At 49.7% G+C, this 13,799-nt stretch overlaps 1 protein-coding gene across 1 annotated transcript in view; it reads left to right on the top strand.

Moving 5' to 3' along the window:
* Positions 1–6,432, top strand: part of NPDC1 (neural proliferation, differentiation and control 1) — a 62,357-nt gene extending 55,925 nt beyond the window's left edge. Inside the window, exons 8-9 of the mRNA XM_082209015.1 lie at positions 3,751–3,847; positions 5,368–6,432. Of these exons, the coding sequence (XP_082065141.1) occupies positions 3,751–3,847; positions 5,368–5,445 (175 nt within the window). The 3' untranslated portion in view covers positions 5,446–6,432. The remainder of the gene's footprint in view (positions 1–3,750; positions 3,848–5,367) is intronic.
* The last annotated feature ends 7,367 nt before the right edge of the window (positions 6,433–13,799 follow it).

Here is a 13,799-nt window from a genome sequence, read left to right as displayed (position 1 = left end):
TTGTGGTCAGTGATGAGGTCAAAAGTCCTGCCATAGAGGTATTCATGGAACCTCTTCACTCCAGCCACAAGTGCCAATGCCTCCTTGTCGAGCTGGCTGTAATTCCGTTCCGTCGGAGATAGTGTCCTGGAAAAGTAGGCGAGCGGTGCTTCTCTTCCATCTGGAAAACGGTGACTAAGGACAGCACCGATGCCAAAAGGTGAGGCGTCGCAGGCAAGGACCAGCGGCCTGGATTCACTGTACTGTACCAGCACACTGTCTGAAGAAAGGAGAGCCTTGACCGCGTTGAAGGCCGCCGTCTCCCGATGACCCCAGGCCCAAGGCGTCTTAGTGCTAAGGAGTCGGTGAAGAGGCTCAGCCACTGTGGCTTTGTGGGGCAGGAACATGTTATAAAAGTTCAGCAGTCCCAGGAATGCCTGCAACTCCGTTTTGTTTTTTGGGGTGGGGGCCTGCTGGATAGCGCGGATCTTGGATGTGGTTGGATGAAGGCCGGAGGCATCGATAAGATAGCCCAGGAACTCTACCTGTGAAACGGCAATCTGGCACTTCTCCCTCTTTACCTTGAGCCCGGCCTCCTGGAACCTGGTCAGCACGGCACGGAGGCGCTCGAACAGCTGCTGGTGTGAGTCTGCAGACACCAAGACGTCATCAAAATATGGTACCACGCCCGGAAGCCCTTGCAGGAGACGCTCCATAAGGCTTTGGAAGATGCCAGGAGCCACACTCACCCCGAACTGCAACCGGCGGCAACGGAATGCTCCCCGGTGGGTGATGATCGTCTGGGCCTCAGCAGTGGCATCATCGACAGGCAGTTGTTGATAGGCTTGGGCAAGGTCCAGCTTAGCGAAGACCTTACCCTCACCCAGGGAATGCAGCAGGTGTTGGACAACAGGAACCGGATAAGCGTGCTGCTGAAGTGCCTTGTTGATCGTGCACTTGTAGTCAGCGCAGATTCTCACCGACCCATCTGGCTTGACAGGCGTGACGATGGGGGTTTCCCACTTTGCGTGGTCAACCGGCTCCAAAACTCCTTGGGCGATCAGTTTGTCCAGTTGTTCGTCCACCTTAGCCTTGAGAGCAAAGGGAACCCGGCGTGGCTTTAGCTTGATGGGGGCGACTTGTGGATCAAGGCTAAAGGAGATGGGCGTACCTGTATATTGCCCCAAGGTGCCGTCAAAAACCTCGGCAAAGTCTTTGACCAGACCCTCAGTCTCTGCGTTAGAGATGCAGTTGATGCCGGTGATTTCCAGGCCGAGGGCATCAAACCAGTCTAGCCCTAGGAGGCTTGGCCGCTGACCTTCGACCACCACCAACCGGAGCAGGCCCGAAAAATCCTTGAAGGCGATCCGGAACCGGCCAACGCCTACCACGGGAATGTCGTTTCCCTGGTAGTCTCTCAGGTGTACGCGGTGAGAGTCGAGTTGCCTTTTGGACACTCTGGGTACCAGTCTTTTGAGGGTGCTCCATGACACGATGGACAGGGCAGACCCGGTGTCGATCTCCATGTCACATGGAGCTCCTTCAATGAGCACCGTGATGTTCAGCTTGCGTCGCGTCGACGAGTCGGTTTGGCCAATCGTGGTTCCAGACGGGCAGCGGCAGTTGGTGAGAGCGAAACAACTTTCCTTGGCCGACTGGAGTGAAGACTTGGACTTGCGAGTCGATGAAGGGGGGGTGTCAGACGGAGCCGATCGGCAGACCTTAGCGATGTGGTCCCTTCTGGAACACTTCCTACAGATGGCGTCTCTGAATCGACACTTGGCACGGGAATGGTTGCCTCCGCAGCCAGCACATTCCGGTTGGCCCTTGGAGTTCTGTTGGAACTTCCTGCGCTCCCGCTTTGTCTGGTGCACATCATCGTCTTCACTGGAGGATGCCTCATCACTGCTGGCCTCTTCATGATGCACCGGAACTGGCTCCCTAGCAAGACGCGGGCTGCTGGACTTGCGGATCTCCTGAGCGGAGTGTTCAGCAGCTTCTGAGGCCACAGCCTCCTCAATGGCTTTCTGTAGCGTGAGGTCTGGCTTGGCTAGGAGACGCCGTTGCAGATGGATGTCCCGGACCCCGCAGACGATTCGATCCATCAGGGCATCATCTAAGTCTCGGAACTCACAGTGCATTGCAGCCTGTCGCAGGGCGGTGGTGTAGTTGTTGATTGACTCCCCCTCTGCCTGGTTCCGGTGGTAGAACGCATGGCGGGCAGCAATCTTGGACGGCTTTGGTGCGTAGTGGCTGCGGAGCTTCTCTTGGATCGTGTCCCATGGTGTTTCCTGGACTGCTTCAGGCGCAACCAATGCTCGGGCCGTCTCAAACACCTCAGGCCCACAGAGGCTGAGGAATAGGCCCCGCTTCCGATCCTTTGATACTGCTGTCAGCTCGTTGGCTTGGAGGTAGCAGTCGAACCGAGCGAGGTAGGAGTCCCATGATTCAGATGCTGGCGCAAATGGCAGTAGAGGCACAAGTGAAGCCATGATTCTGATGCCGGCGTGAAGGGCGATGGATGGAACACAGTGCTCCAGCCAGAACAGTCAGCTCTGAATTGGTTCTGCCCAGTGATTTCGCTCAGTGATTTCGCTCAGTGATTTCGCTCTGTGATTCAGCTCAGTTCAGAGGCTGGCCGCATCTGGCTGTGCTCTGATGTCCATCCATCCCACCTTCGTCGCCAGTGTTAAGTTGTGGGTTGACATAGCAGCCGGCACAGCGATTTCTTCAAGTAGCTCTTTTATTCTGGTAAGCTGGAAATAAACTGACAGCAAAAAGCTCAGCCGGCCTGTATTTATAGTCAGCCGGCTGTCAACATTGTAACCATAACAGCTCAGAGTTCCCGCCTAAAATAACGGACGCGGACCTGAGTGAAAACTATCTACAGACCTGAGTGAAAACTATATACAGTATCCCCCTGTTGGCCCAGGGTGAAACTACACTACATAACAATAATAATAATAGCAATGCTCCTGAATAACAGTTGCTGGAAACCACAGAAGGGGCAGAGGACTCTTGTGCCCAGATCTGGCTTGCAGGTTTCCCACAGGCATTTGGGTAACCAATGTGAGGACAGGATGCTGGCCCAGGTGGGCTCCCTTTGGCCTGATCCAGTAGGGCTCTTGTCGGGTTCTTATATGACGGCTTTTGGAAAGGTATAGTTAAATTGATGGAAGGTCTGTGTATACACCTGAAAATTGCCAAGTGCAGTCTTCTGTGTTCAGAGGCAGGGCACTTTTGAGAACCAGGTGCCAAGGTCAAAAGGGGGGGGAGTAGCAGTCTCACTTTATTACCTGCTTGCCAAACTTTATCCTTGGTGGCTCCCATTAGAAGAGAAACCCTGGACCAGGTGCCCTGTGGGCTGACCTAGCAAGGCCAGTTGAGTTTCCCCAACACACCTAGCCAAGTTTCAGAAACGTGTCGTGTCAGAGTGCCAGAGTTCTGCAGATGGCTAAGCTTGGAAATGCAGCTTTTGATATTCCAGGGTTTCAACACAGGACTTTTTAAAAGCCTGGGAGTGGCTCCAGCTAATTCCTGGAGCTTCTGAACCACCACCACCCACCAAAGACATTTTGGCTCCCTGTGTGTGGAGTCATAGAATCATAGGACTGAGTCAGAAGGGACCCAAAGTCTCCTGTAGCCCAGCTCTGTGGGGAGAGTGGGTTGGGTGTTCTGAACTGGTGAAAGGCAGCGGTGTGCCGGTATTGTGTGCTACACTCTCTCCCTTCCTGCCCTGCCACCATCTCACCTCCTCCACCCCATCAATAGGAATAAAGAGGAGGCCAAAGTTCCAGAATCTGCATCATCGGATGAAGAAAACGAAGATGGAGACTTCACCGTCTATGAGTGCCCAGGCCTTGCTCCTGTGAGTGTTTCCTCTTCCACACACCAAAGAGTGCCCTTGGCCCTCTGACAGCTTTTCTTACTCTTTCTGTGTGCTTCTTGATAACTAAGTTCTGCTTGTTTTATTGAGTAATGGCTCACAAACTCAAATTAGGATAAATTATTGATGTTGCACTTAACCCACACCTCCAAGCAGTGTTGGAAGTGGCCGGAGGTTCCTGCACTTAACCCAGAGTTCAGTTTCCTTGGAATGAGGATCAACAGAGACATCGGTGTCTTTAGGAAACATGGTTTTATTTACGGGTATATACAACCTGGGACGCAGGTGGCGCTGTGGGTTAAACCACAGAGCCTAGGGCTTGCCGATCAGATCAAATCCCTGAGACGGGGTGAGCTCCTGTTGCTCGGTCCCTGCTCCTGCCAACCTAGCAGTTCGAAAGCACGGCAAAGTGCAAGTAGATAAATAGGTACCACTCCAGTGGGAAGGCAAACGGCGTTTCCGTGCGCTGCTCTGGTTCTCCAGAAGTGGCTTAGTCATGCTGGCCACATGACCTGGAAGCTGTAAGCCGGCTCCCTCGGCCAATAAAGCAAGATGAGCGCCGCAACCCCAGAGTCAGTCACGACTGGACCTAATGGTCAGGGGTCCCTTTACCTTTACCTTTACAACCTGAGCATAGGATGGAGGGGCTCACAGTATCGGTGCCCCAGCAGATCTTGCTACTTCAGTAGGTTTCCAAGTCATAGCTTTGGGGTCCAGCGCAGAGCAAGGTGTGCATCAGTCTCCCCAGCTTCAGGCATCAACCCAAACTCACTCACACAACTCTCAACCCCTCGCACTTAGCCTATTGTCCTCAGGAAAGGCACACCCATTTGTCTGTACGGCAACAGAGCTCACTCTTTCAAGATGTGAATGATGAGTAGTACTTAGCTGACCTGCTAAGGCCATCACCATGAAAAAGAAACTGATTTGGCAGTTTCTCTCTTGCAGAACATAGCTTCACAGATACAGGATTGCAGGTTTGGGAAGGAACCCATGGTATCCTCCAGACTGAATTCACAGACTAATAATTATTAATACAGGTGATTCCTCAATTATACGAGGATTATGTTCCAGGGTTCCATCATAAGCCCTCAGTCCTCCACCCAGGCAAGCCAGAGCCAAGATTGCTGTTTAAGGACAACTTCCACCCAGGCAGAAATCCTTGTGGAGAGCGTAGAGCTGGGCGGGTGAGGGGGAATGGCCTCAGAAAAGGGGATTTGAACCCTTGGCTCCCTGGTCTGGTCTTCTAACCACACACTGACTCTTGAAGGGGAACAGCAAGTCTTGCTCTGTTGTGAGAGAGCATTTCATTTGTGTGTAAGAACTCTTGAGCTCTTCCAGTTGAACAGTGTAGGGCAGTAGATTTTTTAAAAGGAAATGCTGAAAAAACTGGGGGTTGGGGGAGATGACTAAAAATTCTTGAGGCAATTAATTTTTGCTGCTTTTCACATCTTCTCCCTTCTCTTTCCCCCCTCACCTGCGCCACCCTGGACTCCATGCAGACTGGCGAAATGGAAGTGAAGAACCCTCTGTTTGATGACTCCTCGCTGCACTCCCCACCCACCAAGTTGCACCCATGACCTCTGGCCGAGCATGTTGTGGACTGTGTCTGCCGAGCCTTATGTGTAGGAATGTCCCAACCTGCCGACATCCTCACTACCTAAAGAAAGAGTCTCCTTTGCAGCACCTCCAGATGCCCGAATGTGCATCTCCCCTCCCCCCTCCCCACGCCAACAAATGAATCTCTGAAATGAATGCACATTATTGGCTTCTGGGGAGGGCGGGTGGGGGGGCTTCACTCTTCAGCTCTTCATTGCTACCACTGCAACCCCCAACTCCTCTTAGATACAACAACCTAGCACTATTTAGATGATTGGGCACGTGAATTGGGGTGGGGGGGAGGAAATGCCTGTTTGCTGTTTTGTTGACTGGGGTGGGGGCGGAGTGTGAGAGAAGGAAGGGGAGTTCCCTGACTTTTTCACCCACTCCCAACTCCTGAAAGGGGCCCTTGTCCTGGGGGCCAAGTCGTCTTGTCAGCCCTCAGAGCAAAAGCCCGAAATGAGAGTCCACCCAGCATAAAATGCTATAAATCTATTTTGAATCCAGTGGTGTCATCCCTCCAATTTGTAATATATAAAAATACATGCGGATATACCTTGCAGTTCTTTATTTGAGCAGTATGGTTGGGGGATCATGCCAACGATCTGTATTTTGTGGAGATTGAATGGGAAGTTTGACCTTCCTACCCAATAGTACTCCTAGGACATTAAAATGCCCATTTTAAAGGTGGGAAGGGGGACAAAGTAAGGCAGAAGGATAACGGCATTCATGGTAGTGAAACAATTTCAAATCACTTCTGGGCTTTTATCTGCCAGGCAGTTGGGTCCTCAGCTGTTGAGTTGTGATCTACAGCAAGGTCCAACCTCATCCTAGGATGAGTTATAGTCCCTTTGAGAAGCCTATCTACATGCCAAAAATAAAACACTTTTAATGCCCCTTTAACACTCAGGATGTCTCCCTCCCAAATAAAACTGGGAATTGTAGTTTTAAGACTGCTGAGAACTCCAGAGGTTCCAGCTCTTCTGTGCAGAACTGTGGTTAACAAGATTGCGTTCATTATCATGGCCATGTTGTGGGATAAAGAAACTTGTGGGCGAAAGGGAGAGTTAACGCAAGTGGAACAGCTTTAAAACATAACAGTGCAGTCCTGCGTCCATTTACCCAAAAGTAAGCTTTGCTGCACTGATGGGACTTTCTCCCAAGCTTGGGACTGTGCCCTTAAAGTCATCAAATCACTGTGCTTTAATTGAAGCACCGGGTGCGGGGAAAGCACTGCATCTGGTCTTCACAGATTGCCCCACCTGGTGCTGCAAGGGGGCATGGGGTGGCAGTGGCAAATATGCGTTCCCTTTAGAGTCTAGAGAACCCACCCTGCTAGCAAGAGGGGAAAGTTCAAAGGTGGCTGACCGGGCATTTCAGACTGCCGGGGGTAGGAGTGATCCAGGCTATGAGCTTTAGCAGGAACCAAATAAAACATACTGGTGTTCACAGGGGGTTCCTTGAGTTTAGGCACAGTGGTTCTCACCTGTGGGTCCCTAGATGTTGTTGGACGACAACTCCCATCATCCCTGAGCTCTGGCCTTGCTAGCTAGAGGTGATGGGAGTTGTAGTTCAACAACATGTGGGGACCCACAGGTTGAGACAGGCTGGAGGGGGTTGCCAAGCTGGACAGTGCTGGGTGTCTGTGCGCTGGGTGTGCAGCAGTCAGGCCTGGTCCAGGATGTTCTGAGGCAAAACAGAAAATCTGCCCCAGAGAGGAGCAGGTGGGAGCGTGGATGTGGGGTGGGTGGGCGGCAACAAGCAGAGGGGGAGGTGAGATGGGCGCTCCTCAGGAGCCCTGATGTGCCACCCATCTCAGCTGTCCCCACCCTGCTGCCTGAGGCGCCTGCCCCACTGAACCGCATGAGCAGGCTGGCCCTGACAGCAGTGCAAATTTGCTGCCCAAAACATTGGCTTCTTCCCCCCTCTTTCACCACACAGTAGTGCTGACCTCCCTGTTTCTACCCTAGTTGACAACAGGGGTGTGACAACTTCTGTTCTGTTGCTTTTCTTCTACCCCACTAACCCCCAGTACCTCTGGGGCATCTAACTGATGAGGGATACCCCTGTCATTCTTTGTGATAAGCGAGAGATTATTGCCAGGGGGCGGGTGTGTGTTTGTCCTTGGTAAGATCACTTTTGCAGCCAGTTCAGCCAAGAGCAGGTCCACTGTGGCTTCTGAAGTAGCTGGAGACCCCTTTGTTTTGTACCCAGAGGGCTCCAAGTTAAAATCGCATAGCATTATGGGTCCAGTAAGACTGGGAATGACCCACGTGCAAAGCCCTGGACAGCCCCTGCTGCCAGTCAGTGTAGGCAGTTCTGAGCTAGATGGAATCAGGGTCTGAGTCAATTGTTCCTGACAATCATGCCCCTGGGCTGCACAAGAACCAAAATGGGTCTATTCCTCGTGAATTTGGGATGGAGCCAAGTGCTTCTAAAAGTTCAAACCCTGATTTTTTTTGGGGGGAGGGGATTTTCTAATGCTGATTCTGAGACACTTTAAAGAAAACAATTGAAAACACGATTTTTGAAAGTTTTCCCTCTCCTAATTTGCTGAACAGAGGAAGGATGAGGTTCCTAACTTTGGGGTAACTCCGTTGTTTTGCATTAAGAGAAGACTGGGGTGAGAGAGACCTCAGTTCATAAAGCAGCCTTTGTAAACCAGATGCATTGGACACATTGGACTGGGATGGCTCAGTTGGCAGAGCATGAGACTCTTAATCTCACGGTTGTAGGTTCGAGCCCCAGCATGGGGTAAAATATTCCTGCATAAAGAGTTGAGTCTGGATAGATTCTTAAAATCAGACACGAGATAAAGAGAGCCTCATATAGCCACACCTGTTTTGTGTTTTATTTCCCCTGGTCCGAAGGCATTCCTGAACAACAACATCAGGAACCTATGGCCCTTTAAAATTTTGCCCCAGTCATGAGGTCTAGAAACTTGGGTTTCTTAATTTTCTTTTAATGCTTAGCTGGTTGGCATGGGGAGGGAAGCAATGCTGGAAACAGGAGTGTACCTCTACAACGCTGACCCCTTGAATATCGTCTTGCTCAAAGACTTCTAAGACTCATGCTTTATTTGCAGGTCAGAGGCATTAGGGAGCTTTGCCAAATGTGTACCTGAGGTTCAACACTGTGTGTGTGTGTGTGTGTGTGTGTGTGTGTACACATATATAGTCATGTCTGTGGGGTTTCCTCCCACCTGCTATGGCCCGTGGAATGACAGACAAGATCTACCGGGAAAAGAGATGGCAAATTTATACAATTTTAAATGCACAAAATTGGAAGAGATCTGATGTTCCACACCCTCTTTCCTTGGAAGCCCCTGATGCAAGAGAATCCACAGCTCCTTCTGTAGCTGCTGGACTGATTTTTAGTTCAGATGTTTAAAATATACCATTGCTGGTTATCCCTTGTATCCCTTGTACAGTGTAAGAGAGCCACACTTTTAAACTGCAGAAGGGATTGGAAATTGTCATGGAAATGTATTGATGGAGGGTGGGGGGGTTAGTATAAAGTTATCTGAAGGTAATACACCAAGAAAACCCGTGGGGTCTTATATGCAGCCTTCATTGATTTGAAGGCTGCCTTTGATTCAATTTCACAAGTAAGACTCTGGGCCAAATTGAATACATCCAGTATAGATAAAAGATTATTATTTTTTATTAATGGCCTATATAAAGATACTGTGTTTTACGTAAGATCCTCCACAAATGGCCAACTCATAGGCCCTGTACCAGCCACCAGGGGGGTTAAGCAAGGCTGCATTTTAGCCCCAGCTTTATTTAACAATTCAATGACATGGTTAAAAGCTTGACATCTCCGGAGTTCCATGCTCCTAAATTGGCCACAAAACCAACTCAGTGCTTTTATGCGCTGATGATGCGGTCCTCCTATCCTGAACAAAAATAGGCCTTAAAAGGTTGATGGGATTTATCTCAGCATATTGCAGGAGAGAACAGCTGGAGGTAAACTATCAGAAAACCAAAGTCACGGTTTTCGCAAGGAAACATAGATCACATAGATGGAGGATGGACAGTCACCCTACTGAGCAGGTTAAAACCTTTAAATACCTGGGCATAGTCTGAGGGTCAGCCATCTTGTGAATCTTAAAAAATCCCCCCCCATGCCCCCATAGCATCTTTGGGACAGTCCCTTCTGCTTTCTATTGCTTGGCTTTGAATTTAGCAAAGTACTCTTTAACTTATTTTCCATCATGAGAGCCCTGCAAAGTAGGGCACTGTCTCCAAGTTATAAGTTGCCTGAGGCTATACAGCTCGCTGGCGTTTGAACCCAGACTGTGCAGCTCAGAGTCTTAACTAGCTGTGGGGCATTCAGGTTCCTAAATCATAAAGTGAGGGAAGAAGGAAGGAATCCTTGATTGTATGCTAACATTTTTTATAGCTCTACAGTATTAAGTATCCTGAGCACACACACACTGCTATTGAGAAGGCACTGCATTCTACCTGCTCCTTGTTTGGCATTTGCAAAGAGCTTCACAGAATCACAGAATCACAGAATCATAGAGTTGGAAGAGACCACAAGGGCCATCGAGTCCAACCCCCTGCCAAGCAGGAAACACTATCAGAGCACTCCTGACATATAGTTGTCAAGCCTCTGCTTAAAGACCTCCAAAAAAGGAGACTCCACCACACTCCTTGGCAGCAAATTCCACTGTCGAACAGCTCTTACTGTCAGGAAGTTCTTCCTAATGTTTAGGCGTGTGTGTGTGTGCGCGCGCGCGCACACACACGCGCACACACACTGAGTCTTACGGGGGGGGGCTATGCCCAGGGTGGGGGGTGGAGATATCCAATTTCTCTGATTTATTTCTCTCTTCTTCTTCTGTTATATGTGACTCCTCCAAACTAATTTTATTGTATGGACTGTGCTTAGTGTTACTTTAAAGAAGGGGAAGTTTTATTAAAGGACTAAATTTCAAACCAAATCATGATTTCCTCTTCTTTCTTAACCCACTCGCGCTCATAATATAAGCTGGTTTCTAGGTCTTTGGTTTAAAGGACATATTTAAGGAGGTATGTTGGATTTCCATATTGGGGGGACTGGACTCTCTTCTGCCTTGATTTCGATTGCCAAGTAATATTTGTGCCCAGAGGATTCTGGGAAGTGTTTCCAGAGTGCACCTTTGGGTCATGTGAAGGTCTAGTGCCGACTATAATATACAGGATGCAGTGGCGTAGCGTGGGTTGTCCGCACCCGGGGCAAGGCAAGTAATTTGCGCCCCCTAACCCCTAACCTGCTGCCGCTGCCAGCTTCTTCTTGCTGCTGCCTGGGCTGGTCTGGTGTGGTTCTCTCCCGCGCTCAGCGCTGCGCTGGGCGGCCGCTGCACTGTCCCTCCCCCAGATAGTCCCTCGCTCTTTCTCCGCACCGCACGCCTGGCACCCCCCCCCCCGCCTCCACAGTGAGCGGCGACCCGGCGGCTTGGATCGGATTTGCACAGCCATCACTGCAGTGAGAGAGAGTGAGTGAGCCTGGTAGGGGCAGAGAGCTGAGAGTGCGAGCGCGCCCTCCCCCCAGATGTTGCGCCCGGTGCAGCTGCCCCCCCCGCACCCCCCACGCTACACCACTGACAGGATGCTTTTATCTAACCATTTTGAGCTCTTGGGGTATCAATGGAAACTGCTTGTGTCTTCTGCCATAGAGACATAGGTTGAGTCTCAGTATCAGATGAGGCAGGTTAGACACCTGGCCCAGGTAGCATCCGATGGGAACGTGGGTAGCAATGATGATGATGATTTCATATATTTTTAGCCTGCAGTTTGGGGCATTAATGCTTCAAAATGCAAATATTGCTGTAAAAATGTTGCATTCAAATAACAGCAGCAGTCATTGCCATTCTTTAAATATAACACCTGTACAGTTACCACTCCGATGAGGAATATGCATAGCTGTCAACTTACAGATTTGAAAGTAAGGGACCAGTAGCCTTGAAAATAAGGGACCAGTAGCCTTGAAAATAAGGGACCAGCAGCCAAAATAAGGGACCTGCAGCCTCACCTGTTCCAGGCACTCCAGTCTTCCTGTCCTCCTGCAGTCTGGTCAAACTCATGCTGGTAGCTTCGAGAACACTGTCCAACCAACTTTGTAACCAGAGGTTCAACTGAATAGAATCTGAATCACATGCACCACAAGGTCTATGCAGCCTCAACTTAAGATGGCTCCCCGGCCTGGCTTTGCACTGCAAAGTTTGGAGCAGCACGTGCAACAAAATGGCGTCCAGCATTAAAAAAAACCCTCAGCTTGCATTAACTAGCCACACAAGAGGCATGCAAGCTCCACCCCCCAGTCGTTCTTAGACTTTTTATTGGGTGAGCAACACAGCCAAGCAACACAGTTGGAGCCTCCCTCCTCCCTGGCCGGCAGGGAGGGAGGGAGAGGAGCTGCTTCCTTTGAAATTTAAAGGACATCCTTTAAGGGACATTTATCAATAAGGGACAGCAGCAGGACATGGCGCTGGAATAAGGGACTGTCCCTTCAAATAAGAGACACTTGACAGCTATGGAATATGGAGTTTAGGCAAAGCTTCTTTTCGCCACTTGTCTTTGGCCTTTATACAGTCACCATTGTGGGGGGAACCACAGGAAGGAAACAAAGTTCACCTGAAGCTATTTGTGGTACTGCAACTCCTAACTTGCCTTGCTCGGTGATATCTGACTAATGTTATGGCCGCCATATTGTAGATTTCCCTTTTCTTCTCTGTCCAATGCCACTGGCTGCTAATAATAATAAAAATTGTTTGTTTGTTTGTTTATTTCCTGTCCCACCTTTTTCTCTGAGGAGCTCAAACTGGAACACATGGTTCCTCCCCACTCCTCATTTAATCCCCACAACCACCCCCTCTTTTAAAACACTCCCTCTTTTAAAACAAGACTTTTCTCCTATACCATTGGCACCTGTTCCCACTGCCTCCCCCCCTTTCCATCCTCTCTTTTCTTCTTCTTCCTTTTCCCCTCCTTCCTTTTCCTCCTCTCTTTTTCTCTCCCCCCTCCCTCTCTCTATCCCCCCTCCCCCTCTCTTTAAAGGAAACACATACACACACTCATATCACCGTATTATACTTTGCTATACCCCTCATACTATAGTTAAAACTACCACTGCGATCTATTACCGCTGATATTACTCTACTATCTCTCCTCTCTCTTTCACCTCTCTTTTTGTCTCTCTTTCTCCAATTTCCCTCCTCCCCCCGCCTCCCCCCCTTTTCTTCTTCTTCCTTTTTCTCCCTTCACCCTTTACGTATAGCCTATTTGTCTGGTTCTGTTTCTGAACGCATTCCCAACCCCACCTTCCACCTTAACTGGACCCCAGTACCCCTTTTGTGTATATACAACCCCCTCCTAAACACACATTTCCCCTGCCCCCCCCTTTGATCTCTCGCATCTCTACCTGCTAACCACCCCCCTCCACCTTATGTGAACTGTCTGTTGGTCTATCCGTCTCTGCTTACCTGCCCCCCGCTCTGGCGGCACCACTGAGGCAACTACGGAAACCCCAGAGAAGTTCTTAAAACACAGCCTAGAAGTGACACAACTGACCACCTAATCCGAACGCTCTGTAAAAGCCACTGGTCAACAACACCTGATCATCTCAGCAACCCAACAACACCCAGGAACCAGACAGCCACAACTCCTAACCACCACACACCCTACTCCAAGAGCAGACCTCAAACCAAAACCATTTAATCCCCACAACAACCCTGGGAGGCAGGTTAGGCTTAGAAACAGTGACTTGGCCCCCCAAGGTCACCCAGTTACAGATAGGTAGCCGTGTTGGTCTGCCATAGTCAAAATAAAAAAAGTCCTTCCAGTAGCACCTTAAAGACCAACTAAGTTAGTTCTTGGTATGAGCTTTCGTGTGCATGCACACTTCTTCAGATACACTGAAACAGAAGTTGCCAGATCCTTCTATCTAGTGAGAAGGTGGGGAGGGGTATTACTCAGAAGGGTGGTGGGAATGGGAGATTGGCAGGTAGCTGAGATGAGCCTGTTGACGACTCTTAACGACTGCAATAGGTCTTACAGGAAAAGGCAAGGGGTGAGAAGGTGAGAAATGGCTTAGTCATGTATAATGAGATAAGAATCCAATGTCTTTGTTCAGACCAGGTCTCTCCATGGTTTTAAGTTTGGTAATGAGTTGCAATTCAGCAGCTTCTCTTTCCAGTCTATTTCTGAAATTCCTTTGTAGTAAAACAGCTACTTTGAGATCTTGTATAGAATGTCAAGATCTTGTATAGAAGATCTTGTATAGAAGGTCACCCAGTGAGTTTCACGGCTGAGTGGGCATTTGAACCCTGGTCTCTCCTAGTCTGATGCTC

Source organism: Podarcis vaucheri, assembly GCF_965113315.1.
Source record: "Podarcis vaucheri genome assembly, chromosome: Z".
Classification (NCBI taxonomy): domain Eukaryota; kingdom Metazoa; phylum Chordata; class Lepidosauria; order Squamata; family Lacertidae; genus Podarcis; species Podarcis vaucheri.
This window is presented reverse-complemented; position numbering and strand designations above follow the sequence as displayed.